The sequence below is a fragment of the Nannobrachium achirus genome (genome assembly GCF_963921795.1).
Source record: "Nannobrachium achirus genome assembly, chromosome: 9".
In the NCBI taxonomy this organism is placed as follows: domain Eukaryota; kingdom Metazoa; phylum Chordata; class Actinopteri; order Myctophiformes; family Myctophidae; genus Nannobrachium; species Nannobrachium achirus.
Window position 1 is genome coordinate 41,299,336 of NC_137818.1, and position 17,540 is coordinate 41,316,875.

General features: G+C 40.6%; 2 protein-coding genes across 2 annotated transcripts; both read left to right on the top strand.

Moving 5' to 3' along the window:
* Positions 1-211: 211 nt before the first annotated feature.
* Positions 212-9,172, top strand: LOC308290856 (troponin C, skeletal muscle-like; the record flags this gene model as incomplete). The annotated part of the gene is made up of 6 exons (XM_080732768.1): positions 212-217; positions 1,593-1,647; positions 2,649-2,792; positions 4,475-4,589; positions 5,794-5,930; positions 9,135-9,172. The coding sequence occupies 6 exons, from the start codon at positions 212-214 to the stop codon at positions 9,170-9,172; spliced, it is 495 nt and encodes a 164-aa protein (XP_080588894.1).
* A 4,992-nt stretch (positions 9,173-14,164) lies between these two features.
* Positions 14,165-15,514, top strand: LOC308291500 (troponin C, skeletal muscle-like; the record flags this gene model as incomplete). The annotated part of the gene is made up of 4 exons (XM_080733519.1): positions 14,165-14,318; positions 14,511-14,625; positions 15,213-15,349; positions 15,483-15,514. The coding sequence occupies 4 exons, from the start codon at positions 14,165-14,167 to the stop codon at positions 15,512-15,514; spliced, it is 438 nt and encodes a 145-aa protein (XP_080589645.1).
* Positions 15,515-17,540: the final 2,026 nt, after the last annotated feature.

Genomic DNA, 17,540 nt, shown 5'->3' on the forward strand with positions numbered 1-17,540 from the left:
TCGGCTGTTTTCACTACTTTTGTGCGACGGCCTTGTATGATGAAGCAGGGCAGGAAACTTGGAGATACGAGGTTCCTGCCCGACAGTGACGATATATTTTAACCACAGTTTAGAGTTATCTCTCTTCAGGCAAGGTTGCATGGTAGAATATAGAATAGAATATAGCCTGATATGATGGTGAGGTCAAACGGAATCTTGGCTACTTTTCAAGATGGCGGTAGGTAGCCTACTCTAGGCCTATCCTCACTGGAGTCCTACATCTTTTACTGCAATTAGTCATTGGGAGGTGGCATCATTACAGTTATGTTCCACTTACTGTATGTTTCCATTGGATTGGTCTTTGCCATGATGGATTTTCTCATATTTTAACCATTGTTTCTTTAATCCAATCTATAAAAGATATGGATGCCATTAAATAATGGATATGAGAAACAGCGTGTTTTTGTGTCATGGCTGTGTAGGAGGCAAGCTGTAGTATGTCTTGTCTATCTGTCGGTCTGTATATGTGAGTCTGTGATTGCTTGTTGTCGGTGAAGGTCTAAAAACCATGGGCATTGTAAATTACCTGTTCTGATCAGCGCCAGATCTCTTGCACTGGCTGCCAGTAGGCCAAAGAAGTTTGGACTTTTTATAGTTATTTTATAGTTTTTGAAATTCATACAATGTAACTTTGTCAATTAAACAAAAATAAACTAATAACTAGTCAATTAAACAATTAGACAACTTCTATAAACTCTATTAGTCACGAGTGTCTTCCCCAACACTCACTGCCAAATGACACACGCACTGGAAATGTACCGGAAATGTATTTTCCTGATTCTGCTTCAAAGTCAATTCTGTGAAAGGTGCTTCTAACAGGCAGAGCTACCATACATGTTGTGAAAAAGACTACTAAAATGGATGTTACACATTATGACTTTAATTTAATTTCATAATAGAAGTGAATGGCAGTCTGAACAACAAAGATGATGTGAAGTAGATATCTGTTTACAAGGACCCATTTTCACCAGTTGAATGGAATGACACCAGTCGACGTAGATCTTCAATCAGATTTTTATTAGAAATTGCCAATAATCTCTAGGCCAGTGGTTTTCAAACTTTTTCTTGCCAAGGACCCCCAAATTGACATTTATTTGGCAGTGGACCCTCTTCTGTAATCTTTTGTGCCAGAAACCCCCAGAAAAGAAGATTTGTGTTAAAAGAAATGCAAAAGTATTCAACATTATTTAAACACTTTGTGCTGCGCTGCAAGCTTGTATAGCCTAATTTGCTACTTTTGAATAGCCATTGTATGAACATAGGGATAAAGGTTAAAATGCATTAACACATTTTGCTGGGGATCCCCTGAAACACCCTCAAGTACCACTGGGGGTCCCCAGACCCTGCTTTGAGACAATGCACTAGCTTATAATTAGATATATGGGATAATAAGGGGTCATGTCTGAAATAGGTAAAACAAACCAAAATTCCATTTGTTTTTGGATCACAAGCAAATCAACTTGTGGATCTCGGTTTTGAATGCAATTTGTTTTTTGTTCCTGTACACCTTAACCAATCCTCCTCTCTTTCTTCTGTTCTTCATCTCCCTTTAGCCCACTGACGCCCAGAGTGATGCTCGCTCCTTCCTGAGCGAGGAGATGATTACAGGTCAGTGTTTGAATCCTGCCACTCTCACTCAACAGAGATTTAGAATGGCAACCTGCTACTTAATCAATCTACTTAATCAATTAAAATTATTCATGACTAGAAAGTTCCTGTTCCTAAAGAAACAGTGTGAGATAAGTTTTTAAGTGGAAGTGGATATAGTTTTATAAGTGTTAAAGTTGTTAAAGTATGTGTTAAAGGTTTTAAAGGTTTAAGGTTCTAAAGGTTTAAGGTTTAAAGGGTTTTAAAGGTGTTAAAGGTGTTACTGTTACATGTATTAAAGGTGTTAAAGGTTTTAACTGTGTTAAATTATTAGTAGTGTAAAAAGTGTTGATAGTGTTGACTGAGTAGTGTTATTTGCAAAACATTGATTGTTCATAGATACCTACTCCTCCCGCGAGGGAAATTCAGTATTTGCAGCCCAACCCAGCTGCTTCGCTGCCCACAAGGAGCACGTGAGCAATTAGGGGTTAAGAGTCTTGCTCAGGGACACACATCAACATTGCTACCCTGGCCAGGAATCGAAACAGGGACAACCAGAGGAGCTGGTTCCACAGGCAGGCTCCCTAACCATGGCCGCCCCAAAATAAAACTCTCTTATTGTTAGTGTTCTAGGGTATACTAGGTGGTTGCTATAGGGCCTAATAGGTGGTTGCAAGGGTAAAACAGTCGTTGCTAGGGTGCACGTAATAGGCGGGTGCTAGGGTCTAATAGGCGATTTCTAAAGTCTAAAAAGCAGTTGCTATATGCTGCACTGGAAATGGCATTTCCTCATTGAAATGAATGGGGAAATTAAAATAGAAATATCTCTAAATCTTTCATTCAAATTCAAAATGTTGTTAGGGGCCCCAAACAAGGCAGTGGGCAATAACAGTGGTGTGATTGTAAAGGCGATCCCACAATGATGCTGACTGTAGTTGATCTGTCAAGTGAATAACAATAAATAATGTATAAATATGACCATGAAGTCTTCCCACTGGGGAACATTTATTTTATCTCTTTAGAATTCAAGGCTGCTTTCGACATGTTTGACACGGACGGTGGCGGTGATATCAGCACCAAGGAGTTGGGCACAGTCATGAGGATGTTGGGCCAGAACCCTTCCAGAGAGGAGCTGGACGCCATCATTGAAGAGGTGGATGAAGATGGTGAGATCTTGTCATAACCTAGAACAGTGTTTCTCAAACTTTAAAATGTCAAGGTCTCCCCTTAACTCAGACAGTATACAAATGGAACCAAATGAACCTGTTAGGGTTCATTTGGTTCACTAGAAGAGTGGTTTCCAACCCTTTTCATATCAAGGCCCATTATTAATTTGGCATTTGAGACACACAGACCACCATTTGATGAGATTTAGCCTCTCAGACAGACAACGTTGAATATTATGTTGGACAAGATTTTGTCCACAATTCCATTGATAGGAAAATAACTATTCTTCTACATTCTCTAACTGTGTAGACTTCTTGTAGATTAAGTAATACAGATGTTTAACAATAATTTAACTCTTGAGAGTGTAAGAATGAAACCATTTGGTTTCATTTTATGCTCTCAAGAGTTAAAGGACAACTTTGTTTTTTTACAACACATATTTTAGATTGTAATTAGAGAAAAGAAAAGATGTGTGTTAAAATGTTTTCATTTATTGCTTTCTATTGTTTTTAGCGATTTTAGCATTTAGATTTCAGTGGGTGGGGGCATTCGTCCAAGTGGCTAAATATGTCTTTTTAGACACAATAAGCAGGCAATTTCTTTGTTACTATTTACACCAGCCCCCATAAGTCACATCTGCCCATGAAAGATTGCGGTGCATCTTGGGAATGGGCTTATTGTGTCTAAAAATACATATTTAGCCACTTGCATGCATGCCCCCAACCTGGGGGCAGGCATACAAATCACTGTCTTAAACCATAGAAAGAAGTAAATGAAAACATTTTAACACTCATCTTTTCTTTTCTCTAAATGACTATCTAAAATATGAACCCTTGTTGTAAAAGAACAACGTTGTCCTTTAAAGATCTAAAAGGGTCCATTTGGTTACCAACTCTCCATTATTTAGCTGGGGACCACCTGGAACCCCCTCAAGGACCACTGGTGGTCCCCAGACCACTGGTTGAAAACCACTGCACTATAAGATAGGTATTGCCCTTCTATCTGGTCCTCTCTGACCCTCCTCTTGACCTCTTGTATCACTTCCACCCAGGGGTGTCACACCAAATTCTGGGCCCCGGGTACAAGGATTCACTGTGGGGCCCCTGTGCTTTAACTATTGAAAAATAGCAGATATACAAGCTCACAGCGTGGCACCGAGTGCCGCGCTGCGAGCTTGTAGATCTGCTATTTTTGAAAAATCACGAACATCTTTGAATATTTCAAATCCTTCTAAGGTTTTTTGAAAAATCTATGTTTCGATGTCAGTGGAGCTCAAACCTTTTCATGTGAAGGACCCGCAAAATGATATGTATTTGGCCACGGACCCCCATCTCAAAATATTTAGCTCCAAGGACCCCCCAGGAGCAAAATTTGAGTTACAAATGTTCGCTTAAAAAAGTAAATATATTCAAAGATTTGCACACATTTTCACGACTTTTCAAAAATAGCAGATCTACAAGCTCGCAGCGCGGCACTCGGTGCCGCGCTGTGAGCTTGTATATCTGCTATTTTTCAATCGCTATAAAGTATAAAATAATTAAGGCCCCTCCACCACCTTGGGCCCTAGTAACTCAGTCCCACTTTCCTACCCCTTGTGACGCCCCTGCTTCCACCCCTTCACCTCCTCCTCCTCCTCCCCGGGGTTGTTGTCCTCATCTCCCTCTGTCTCCTCGTGGTTCAGGTAGCGGTACCATCGACTTCGAGGAGTTCCTGGTCATGATGGTGGAGCTGCTGAAGGAGGACCAGGCCGGCAAGTCTGAGGAGGAGCTGTCCGAGTGCTTCCGCATCTTTGACAAGTACGACACCTAAACTAAAGCCACCCAGGGAATGATAAAGGTGGTGGAAAGCACCACTTAATAAAGTACATTTACTTAAATAGCCTACTGTACTTAGGTCCCTAAGTAGCCTACAATCTGAGGTATTTGTACTTTGCTTGAGTATTTCCGATTTTCAATACTTCTGCTCCACTACATCTCTGAGGCAAATGTTGTACTACTACTACATTTGCAAACTTTAGTTACTATACTTTGTAGATTTTGATAATAATTATGATTACAAAACATGCATTAACCACTTCAGCCCTAAATACATTTCGGCCATTTGTGAAAATAGCCGAATGTAGGCCTACAGTAGTGGTTAATGTATGTTTTGTAATAATAATCAAAATCTACAAAGTAGGCTATAACTAACTCAAGTGCTCAAATAAATGCTGTGGAGTAAAAGTACAATATTTGGATCCAAGATGTAGTGGATTAGAAATAAAAGCATTTTGGGAATACTCAAGTAAATAACTACTTAAGTACAGTACTTGAGTAAGTGCATTTAGTTACATTACACCACTCCATGTGTCCACCAGAGGGCGCTATACATGACAAACCCATGGCTCTGGTGGACAAATCTGTGTTCAGAATGACACAAGTCAAGTGCACAGACATACAGCATGTTTGTCATAGAGGCAAATGTCCCTGAGTCTGGGAAGGGTTTTGAGACTATTTGTGTACAATTTAAAGACCATAATTTCATCTTGAATATTGATATTAATCAACCCAGGAGTGGGCATCCCTGGAGATTCACCCCAAGATCAGACCAAATGATGCATACGGTATGCTACATGTGGTTTGATTGTTTGATTGATTGAGTACTTTATTATAAGTTTGCATAGGAATAGATACAGGATAGTACAATTCAGATACAAGGTCTACTAAAAGGATTTAGACCCCAAGAAAGCATTGGGGTCCATTTTGTACTCGAGTCATGAAAACATTAAATGACAGACAGATAAACACAGTACTATGCATAAAAAAACATTAAAAAACAGATAATAATTGATATTAATACAGGAAAAAGGGTCAGGGTAGGTAAGGATAGGCTTTATTCTTTTTTACATTTCATTCATCTGCTTAAAATGCTTAAAATGGGAAAACATGTAATTTCTGTTTCATATCTCTGTATGTCTCTGTGAGTGCTCAGTGATTCAACTTGAGGGTGTTTTTGTGGCAGGAATGGAGATGGCTTCATTGACCGTGAGGAGTTTGGAGAAATCATCCGCCTCACTGGTGAACAATTGACAGATGATGAGGTTGACGAGATGATGGCAGACTCGGACGCAAACAAAGATGGAAAGATTGACTTTGATGGTGAGATTGAGCTCCTGTCTCCCATTTTACATGAATTTTAGAACAACACATGCGGCATCTTTTTTTAACATGTTAACCACGTATAGGCCTAAGCCCTACATACTCCCTTATACATCGAATAGTGAAAATAGCCAAGCTCACACATAACACATAGTGAGCTTGTAGATCTGCTATTTCTTAAATGTAATGACCCAAAAATTCAAGTGTAATAGAGATATTGGGGGCCTTCACAATTTTACATCTAGATTTACAGATCGCTGCACAAGCGATGAATTTACAATTGGTTTGGCTATAGGAAGGGGATCCTCACGCGGCCCTTAAGTATTAGGCAAGGAACTTTTGCATTTACATAATTTGAAGACCAGCAGTGGTTCCCTATGGACACACAAAAAGCCTGCTTTGTTCTCTATGGAGACAGAAAAAGAGACAAAATCTATATGCAAAATCATTTTGGGGTGAACTGTCTATCCCTTTAAACATGTTGACAACCTCTAGTCTAGTGGTTCCCTCCACTGATTGGCTGAGTTGCTCTTACCCAGAGTGACTCTAAGGCAGTGGTTCTCAACCTGTGGGTCGGGACCCCCAGAGGGGTCACCAAATTATTTTGGGGGGTCCCCAGACGATTAGCTTAATGTGCAACATTGTTTTCTCACTCAACAGTAAACAGACCAATATAACATTTAAGTGTATAGAGGGTATCTGCACATTTCTAAAGTGACAATTTAAGGACTTTAAAGACCTTTTAAGTACCTCTGGTCAAAAATTGGTCAAATTGTCAAATATTAGTGGCAAAATTGTGAAAATAGCAGATCTACATGCTCACAACGGCTCGCAACGCAAGGCATTGTGAGCATGTATCGGCTATTTTCACAATGGAATAGATCGAGAGGTCGAGTCAAACTAAATGTAATTGTAATGTCCCCACCCCACCCAGTTCAAATATGATTATTTTGGGGGTCTCGGCCTGAAAAGGTTGAGAACCACTGCTCTAAGTTGTTCTCAAACGTTTCAGGTCGAGACCCAAAAGAGACATTAGACGTTTGTCTGGGACCCAAGTGAGCCAAGCTTCATGCCATATTGCACGCTCGTAGATCAGCTATTTTCACTGCTTCTTAATTATATATCTTTTTAGATTTATGGAATTATGTTATTAATAATATTATTATTTATTTCTTAGATATGTTTGTATGTTTGTTTGTAGGCCTTATTTTTCTAATTATAAAAACATTATAATAATCTTTCAAAATATACTTTTTTTAATGTAGGAACAGAGAACAAGAGTTTTACTCCAATCGCCCGTAAAAATTGGTCCGTGACCCACAAATGGGTCCCGACCCACTGTTTGGGAACCAGTGCTCCAAGGTGTAAGATCAGAGTAAATGCTAGTCACCAAACAACAGGGTGAATAGTTACGTAAATAGAGTGCAACGAAAACAGTTAAGTGTTAAAGTAACTTGGATACAATGGTAAACATAAAACCTAGCATCTGTCTCTAAACAACATGCAAACACCCTCAATATCTTTCTTAGCATTTATTTGTGATCAAGCATACGTGTATTTATCTACAGTCAATAACCATGTGAACAAATAACTAACCAACATAGGCCTACATCTCTGTAGTATAACTATATTAAAAAAATCACACCCGTGTGAACTGAGCGGTGGTTCCCCCCCCCCCCCCCCTTCCCCCCTGTGTGTGTGTGTGTGTGTGTGCGTGTGTGTGCGTGCGTGTGTGTGTGTGTGTGTGTGCCTGGTCTGGCCTGGCCTGAACAACAGCGCCCCTCCCTTAACATGTGTGGTCAGAAAAGGTTACTGCAGGCTACAGACAGACAGACAGACAGACAGACACGCACGCACGCAGACAGACAGACAGACAGACCCACACACACGGCCACGTATAGGAGCGTTGTGACCACCGCTCAAAAAGAAATTGTGATACAAGGAATGGGGAGTGCTTGGGTGAGGCCTGTGACTTTTTACAGCTTGGTTACAAGAGCCAAGCCAGCACACACACACACACGCACGCACGCACGCACACGCACGCACACGCACACACACACACACACACACACACACACACACACACACACACACACACACACACACACACTTGATCATAATCAAATATTTTTCAAAGTGCAGTCACAACACACTTTTATTCTTCTCCAACAACAATCCACTCCATTCCCATTGAAATGCATTTAGCAGAATCCGCCTTCATAGGTAGAACAAAAGGGTGGTATGATCGTTCCCTTAGGGTGCAGCGCAGTCACACCAAACTTTGATTCTGCCAATGTGGCAGATTCTGCCTATTGGTGTATGTTTACAGTGTACTGTATGTAGGTCATTATGACAGTTCACCTTCATTATGGTCAGTGTCTTCTGTTCTAGTAGCCAGCTAAATTGACTCACAAAATAGATAAATCAACCACGAACATGTACTGTAATTACTAGAGACATATATTATAGACCCAAACATACTGCATAGGAGAAAGCATAAAATACACTGCCACAATGGGTAGGGTATACCTGCTAAAATGCACAAACATCTAAGTCCCCCCTGTGCTTGTTATGCTATGACATTTAAAACCTGTGGATGAAAATAGCAGAGCTATAGCTGAAATAGTCCAAGAATGGATGAAAACAAACACACGACAGCTGTCATTGTGAAAATGGCTGTTGGTGAACGTAACCAAAAGGCTTCATAGAACTTGGTTTTACCATAGCCTTGAATGTTGTAGTGAGATAAACTGTCATTTCATTATATTTAGTACAAATACAATGTTAATCATTTCATCATTAGAAAGAAACTAATGTACTTTTTCAGCAATTATTTATGAAAGCGTCCCAATATTACCTTAAATTAAGTAACCTGTACATTTAACTAATCCACATTATGATCTCTTGATTTATTTGTAGCATGTACACATGGTTTTTATGTTATGAGATGTATAAGCAGATGATAAGTGAAAGAAATGAAGCAACAATCAGAATTTCAACTCAGAAAGTTTATTTTCTCCATTTGGGCACATTGTTATTATTGGGTTTAATTTAAATTAAAGTTTAATCATTTATCGTTCAGCTTTCCTTAATCAGCCATGCATGTTGACTTGTCTCGCCCATTCATTCATGGTTCATTTGATCATTTGGATGGTTGTTGGATTGACACTCTTTCTCTCTCTCTCTCTCTCTCTCCCCCTCCAGACTTTCTGAAGATGATGGAATGCGTCCAACCTAACTAGATCGACTTTCCTTAGTGTGACCCTTTTACTTTGACCTCTTCTCCAGCTTGGAGAGAATACAAACTATAATCTCCAACATGGCTACTAATTCATCTGAAGACAGACGGCGGTTGAAACTGCACAAAGACCCCAGCAACATTATAAATATTCTGCGGTTTGAAAGATAAAAGACAATTAGATTGCTCCCCATTACAGTAGAAGACCTTACACCCCCCCACCCCTCCTCCCCTGAACCCCTTCTCATGTCTCATGCCACCCAGCCCAATGGGGATATAGTGTGGGATGTCTATAAATATCTGTTCAAACCTTTTAAGACGAAGACCCTTTCCTCTGGCTGTCTCCTTGCGTCGGGCCACTCAGCTGTCTCTTGGCACCTGCTGCTGCTCAAGAAATGCTACACCCCCAAACCCCCACCCCCACCCCCCACCCTCACCCCCAGCCTTGGCCCTCTCTGCCTGTAGTCCTCTGCTCCTCAAAGCTCTCAGACTCTTGTCCACAGTGTTTTGTACTTTCTAAATAAACCAGCTTTCCTCCATTCCTTCACTGTTCATCATTCCAACTTGTTTCCACGCTTACCTACCTGCTGTCTATGGCAGGGGTCTTCGATGTTTTCAGGCCAGGTACCCCTTAGCTGAGAGAGAGAGATGAAGCAGGGACCCCCCCACTACATATTGTATAGAATTGTGTTGCAGATTAAATGTTCATAGATTTCTTAGACAGCTTAGACTTTTTTGACAGACATTTAACCACTTGAACGTCAAATACGTAGTCTGCTCTCCTTTTCCCTCTACAAACCTCTTGCCAAAAATAGCCGATCTAAAAGCTTAAAACGCCTCGCAGCTCGGCTATTGTAGATCGGCTATTTTTGGCTAATGTTCCACTCAGAATAGGAATGCTAGGGTTCAAATGGTTAATGTAAAATAACATGATCCTATCACACAAAGATTTGACAGCCCCCCTGTAGTAACTCTGAGGACCCCCTAGGGTTCCCGGACCCCATGTTGAAGATCCCTGGTCTATTGGGTTGGGGTTGTGATGGGGTTGGGTTGTTTTCCAATGACTTTTTGTTTGTTTGTCATTATTTGCTGTTATTTATTTTGCATTGGCATTATATCAGGATATAACCTGATTTGATTATGACTGATCATCATGTTTAATAATACTATATACTGACAATTTCACGTGTGCACATTTGACCACCCACAACACGCACGCACGCACGCACGCACGCACGCACGCACGCACGCACGCACGCACGCACGCACGCACGCACACACACACACACACACACACACACACACACACACACACACACACACACACACACACACACACACACACACACAGGCTCTCGAAACATGCCTCAAAACATATGCTTCTCCCGCACATAAACACACGTTCACAGGAAAACATACACATGAACATACATTCATTCAAGGGCAGTTGTCCGACTCCAACTAAGACCTCAGTGTAACGTCTAGGGCCTCCGTGGCAGGACCTTGAAATGCTTCATGCTTGCGCCGCTGATTCCCCTGTCTTTGGAAACATTTCAGGAATGTCATTTGAGATGTCTGACAGATAATTCGAGTTATCTGAGAAAAGTTGAATTGAGCTTTTCCCCCGTTGGTCCTCCTCCGCTCCTCCTGTCGAGCAGCTGATAAGGGTCTTCAAGAAGCTGTCTCCCAACATAGAAACGCAGAGCTAGCAGCACACACACAGAGGGGAGTCCTCTTTCCCCTAGCTGTGGATCAGTCTAGCCCTGAGGAGTGAACAGCTTACGACCACCTGGCACAACAGCACAGGCGTTAGAGGTGTGGAGTCAGAGCATCCTAGCAAACTCTTCCATCTGGAAACTGCAGCCTGTCTGTTTAGTATATATAACCTTCAAGCCCCCTCCCAGCCCTGCTCTCCTCCCCTCTCTCCTTAAAATCATATCAGCCATCCTTACTTTTCTCTGTATCCTCTTATATGTCTCTCTCTAATTCTTCTCATGCCTGCATGAGCCCCCCACCCCCCTTCCACCCCCACCCCCCCCCCAAGGAAGCTCCCACCATACAAGGGAACATCAGGTTGTGTTTATCTGTGATGTGATTTCAGGAGGTGCCTCTGCAGCGGCGTCAGTTCAGAAAAAGCTAAGGTATGGCAACATGACTGGTGGTGTCTTAGACAACAGTCATGTTGCCATACCTTAGCAACAGGGACGATGAAAAGTACATTCTATTATTTCCCCCCTGTGGCCAAGGTATGGCAGCTGCCATAGCTTGCCATATCCAAGTGACGCCTCTGTGCCTCTGTCTCTGTCCCCACTCAGCCCCGGATCTGCCTGCTATTCAGGGCACGGCCAAGAGTGCTTGGAAGCATTTTTCTTCTGGGTTTGAGTTTCACCGCCAGAGTGAAACGCCATCATCACACAACCATAACCCACTTTATGACCCCCCCCCCCCTCCCCCCATCTCTGGTCTTATATCTGCAAGGCCTACACATGCAATGGCATGTATACGCAATCATTTACGTGTTTGTTTTGACAATCATTATGATTGATTTCAGCCAAACAAATGTGAAGACCAACATAAGACAATCCCAAAGGAATTGACTCATGGCAACTCTATTGTCTCATCATACTCAAAAAGAAAATGTGTTGAAATGGGACTGCAGGAATGATTTATTTTAATCTCACACATTTCAGCAACACCGTGCACCTGGTAATTACATCATAATGATTTAACAAAGCATGTTATGCTCTCAAACAGGGATGTGCAGAGAATGTTAGAGAGGCAGGGGCTGAAATTTCTAAAAGGGCCTTTTGGTGGAAATATCGAAATATCGGTACTTGATACCACACTAACTAAACTAACCATAATCGAGTGAATACTGAGAGTTTGGACAAGGCAATTCTCTTGAATTTGTGTTTCTTTCACCATAGTAAAAACTGCATTCATGATCTGGAGAGGGCACTTTTTATACAGAGGGATAAAAGGGCAGGGGCTTTGATGTCTATGTGTCTGCCTGCTCTCAAATGAAAGTATAGTTCATATGAATGTTGCACTGAGATGTTGGCCCAACACATTCTTTGGTGGCCCTATTAGTAGGTATGCCTACTCTGTTACAAGTAAAATTCTGGAATTCTAAATTACTATAGTAAAAGTGCAAAAGTATTGGCATCAAAATGTACTTAAAGTACCAAAAGTAAAAGTACTCATTGTGCAGAATGTCCCATTTCCAAGTTTTCAAATGTATGAAAATGTTGAAAATAGCAGATCCACAAGCTCACAATGTGTCACATCGCAGCACATTGTGAGCTTGTAGATCGGCTATTTTCAAATGGCCAATCTATGTGTTTAATCTATCCACAAAGTAACAAGTAAGTAAAGTTTTCAAATAAATGTAGTGGAGTAAAAGGTACAATATTTGGATCTGAGATGTAGTGGAGTAGAAAATACTCAAGTAAAGTACAAATAACTAGGAAATTGTACTTAAGTAGGATACAGTAGGCCTACTTAAGTACATTTACTTAGTTACTTTACACCACTGTTTGAATGAAACATTGATGAAGTGCTCAAAATGTATTTTTTACTAATTTTACACTGTTGTTGTCACTGACATCTCTGAAGTTTCAAGAACAGCCATGTCCAGGCCAAATTGCGATTGGCTTGCTCTTGGCAAGAACCCTAAAAGGTACGGTCTTGGGGGCGGGTCTTAGGTCATCCGTTAAAAGTGTGAGTGAAATCTGACTTGACGTCTAGTCTCTCTGTTGGGGTTCGTACGGATTGACCACTCCTTTGGGATTTTTCTGTGGATATTTTGGGGGAAAAACTAATCCGCAAACATGGTAAGACCTGCACTTGCGGAAACGTCCAGTTAAAACCAAAACTCAAGTTAACATTTATTGACAGCCTAGCCTACAACTCGTTTTTTATGTGTTTTATATATAGGCTAAAATAATTCAAATGATAAATGGATAACCTTTCCTGAGATGCATTGCTTTGGTCCCTGGCCTTGAAGGATTAATGTATAAAGCTAACATAGGCTAAGTGGTGACACAGTCACTGCTCACTGTTAACTTTAGCCTATTTTAAACGTTTATTTAGCTTGAATGATTGTGGTAGCCTAATTAAGAGCTTTGTAAAATAATACATTCAGTGGTTGTTCGGTTCTTTAGTGTAGAGCTCAGGTTAATCTTTGTTTAGACTGCCTAAGGAAGTTAATACTCGGTGGCGGTGCTGATTGCAAAAAGGGACTAAATTAGTGCCCAGTCGGGATGTATGGTTGGTCCAGAGTGCGGATTCTCCTGAGGCGACAGATTCCGTAGGATTGCATATCCACATTGCCATATACAGTGAACCTATAGGCTAATGTGTTGAGCCTGAAATAGCCTTGGCTAATTTTCACCAGCCTCTAGTAGGCCTAGAACAGATGCATTTAGGCCTACTGTAGGCTAGTGGTCAATATAAAACAATCTATTGTCGATGCAAGGCTGCCTATTATTAATCACAAAGGCTAAGATAATGATTAGTGACATTGATAATTGTCAATACTTGTGTTTTGTCACTATGGCACGAGCATGTAGGCTATCAACAACATAATAATACACAGAATTACAAGGGTTTAACGGGAATATGCTACGTGTAGCTATGTGAAAAATGAGCACATCTTGACAATGAAGTGCCAACTTAAAGTGTTTCGATTAATTGAGTAGCCTAAAGGAACATATAGTAGGCTACATATAGTGCTTTATTGGGTTTGAAATCCAGACCTTGGATTGAACTGGAATTTCCTGTGCTCGTTTTTGCAAATTGTATAAAAGTAGGCTATTGAATCAATCAAATGTTCTGTTTTACAGACTGACTCGCAACAAGAGGCCCGCTCATACCTGAGCGAGGAGATGCTTAACGGTGAGTAGAAAGTAAAATGGTCCACTCATCATGCGATGATTTATGGCAAAACATAATATAGCCTGATATGTAATTTACATGATATTTATACGGAATGATTATGTCTCCAGAGTTCAAGGCTGCCTTCGACATGTTCGATACTGACGGTGGCGGTGATATCAGCACAGCCGAGTTGGGTACCGTGATGAAGATGTTGGGCCAGACACCTTCAAGAGAGGAGTTGGATGAGATCATTGAGGAGGTCGATGAGGATGGTGAGTTTCTGGATATTATCAAATTAGTATGCTATAGCCTATATCTTTCTAAACGTCTATTGAAAACTGGTGCGCTTTGTGTGCCAATTACGCACAGAGTCCTTGTGCGTAATTCCAGTCTGCGGCACTTGGAACATCAGCCCCGCAGGCTGCGTTTGTTTTCTTTACAATGATGTGATGTTTGGACCTCAGGTAGCGGTTCCATCGACTTCGAGGAGTTCTTGGTCATGATGGTGAGGCTGCTAAAGGAGGACCAGGCCGGCAAGTCTGAAGAAGAGTTGGCTGAATGCTTCCGTGTGTTCGACAAGTACGTGAAGTATTGATTGATTGATTGATTGATTGATTGATTGATTGATTATTTTATTAGACAGAAATGTAGAACAGTACAAGTATAGTCAATACAATTGAAATGTAGTAAAGTACAAGTAGCCAACAGTTAAACACCCTGCCTAAAAGGAACATCCCAAATAAGACCTTTTACCATGTTTTTGTTTACGTTGGAAGCCCTCTTTATTAAATTCATGGACATAACAAATAGCAAGCAAAGAAAACATTCAATAATATCCCAGTTATAAAAACACTATATGTACAGGATAGAGGAAACAAGGGGGTGGGGCTAAGGTAAGGGGGGGGGGGGGGGGGTGCTCACTTCTGGCCTGTCTATGGGAGAAGAAGTGATAACTCTCCTTCTCTGGCCTCCTGAAAGGTGAGTTTTTTGGCAGTTTTGAAGGATGCCAGCGAGCTACATGTTTTAAGGGAGGTAGTCAAGGAATTCCACACCTGGGTGGCAGTGTTGTAGAAGGAGAATTTACCCATCACAATACACTAAAATCAACCTGTTTCATGACACTCACATTTATCGGCATTTCCTTTGTCTTGGTTGTTATTTAACAGGAACGGCGACGGCATGATCGACAGAGATGAGTTCGCCGAAATCCTCCGCAGCACCGGGGAGACCATCTCAGATGAGGAGATTGATGAGCTGCTGAGGGACGGAGACAAGAACGCTGATGGTGCACTGGACTTTGACGGTAAGCCTCACCTGTGTTCATGTTAATGATAATAAATATGATTATGAAAATCAAACAAACACTTTTATACATTGTATTGGCACTGCCTCTTTCTACACCTCAGTAATACTGTTCTATCTGTTTATTTATCCAGAATTCCTCAAGATGATGGAGAACGTGCAGTAAACCCACAGAGACTCATGGACATTCCTCCTCCTCTATATCCTTCTGTCCACCGTACCTGATGCCCCAACCAAACACCTCCCTCCTCACTTGTCCACCTGGTTCACTGCCTCCATCCCCAACAGACAGCTAGGGCAACATGGTGGGGATCTATAGCTGGCTGTTACTTTTCTCCAGCTTGCTTGTGTGTGCACACAGCTCATCGACACTGCCCTGAAACTGTTCCCCGTGACAGGACAGCAAGACTGGGATGTGAAAATCACTGCACAGACCACTGTGGCGCAGTGGCGCATGACACAAGTGACCCCTACTCATAAACATTGCTGGTAAACGTCTACTCTAGATGCAGTCTAGATAGACTTGCAGCCTGTTATCTGCTGTGTAGACCAATGAATACAACCATTTAACTGTACAAAACAAGAACATAATTTGATTGAACAGATAATAATAAATTAATAAACACAACATATTTATGGTCTGTATTCAGATTTTGTTTTGAGGAATAATCAATAAAATGTTTGTTTCTTATTTTTTTCCATTTTGTTTGACCCACAATAATCTTTGTCTCTGTTTTGACATCAGAGTGGATATTTTAATATCACTATCAGAAAGTCCTGACAGGACGATCATTATGAGACATGATACAGGATGTGTTGAGAACAGCATCTTTGAATCCTCAATTGTCAGAATCCAAATAACTGTAAAATACATTTTTTATGTTAAGGGAAAGTTATGTTGTGGCCTGGGGATAAATAGTATTGTATGATGATGTTGGTGGTTTAAAAGAAAATCTTAATGTCATATTATTCCTATATTGCATAAACAAAAAAACAAAACAAAAAACATCTTAAAAACAAGTTACAGTATAGTAGCCTATAAAGTAACCAGGCAGAACTCTGGAATATTGGATTGTAAATAGTACCTATATCATACTGAACCAATCAGGTGTGTTTCTTTATTCAAACTACTTCCACATTCATTAAAACATTAAGGCCTAATAGCTGGATGCTGGTGTGTCACTCCATCTCAAGGGATACATAAAGCTAAATACTTAATTATATTTACTATTAGACCTACATATAATAGTTAACATGTATTTTTCACGGATCTGTCGTATATAATCCTATATTCCAAATATTCCACATCTCATCTTGTTTCCAGTATAGGCCTATAAGCTAGCAACTTGAAATGACGCCCCTAGTGGATAATTGATTATACTGCGTTGGTTTTTTCTTGTTTTTCCAATAAGCGCAAGGTGCGCACCAGTCCAGCACCATCAGTTTATAATCACCGTGTAGCAGAGTTATAGGCATATAAACTAGAGGTCTGTATACAAAACAAAACTAAATAATTTGATTGAACAGATAGTCTGATACCATGCGAGAGGACGGCCCATATCATTAGAAATGTGGTATTTTTCGAATACATAGTTAGGCTTATATAGCTACAATGGATTAGAAAAATAGAATGGTTAGGAACACATTGAGCATCTCAGTGCAAAATGAATGAGCTATAAGCCTACTTTATTTTGAGCGCATAATATGCTTTGTCAAATAATTATTTTTATATAATTACCAGGTGTTGCTGGAATGCGAGAGATTCCTACAATCCTTACTAATATTTCAACACATTTTCTTTGTGGTATAGGAGAGATTTATATTTGTTGAGTATTTTACAGTATATAGTTAGATGTATGTTCTCAACACATCCATCCATGTCTCACTGTTAAGTGCCAATGGTCGTCCTGTTCATATAGTGATATAAAATATCAGAACAAATAGGGTACAAAGAGTATTGTGGGTCAAACAAAATGAATTATTTTATATAGGCCTACTATGCTGCAGAGGCCGAGTGCAGTAACGTTTTCGGACACACCAACTTATTTGTGTCGCCCAAATGTCAAATTAGCCTTCATGATATTGGGGGAAGAACATATAGCTCAAGAACAGATATACAATCAGTGTAATATCACTTTTATGCCTTTATCTCTTTTGGCTGATCAGCTGTAACACGTTTAAACCCATTTTTT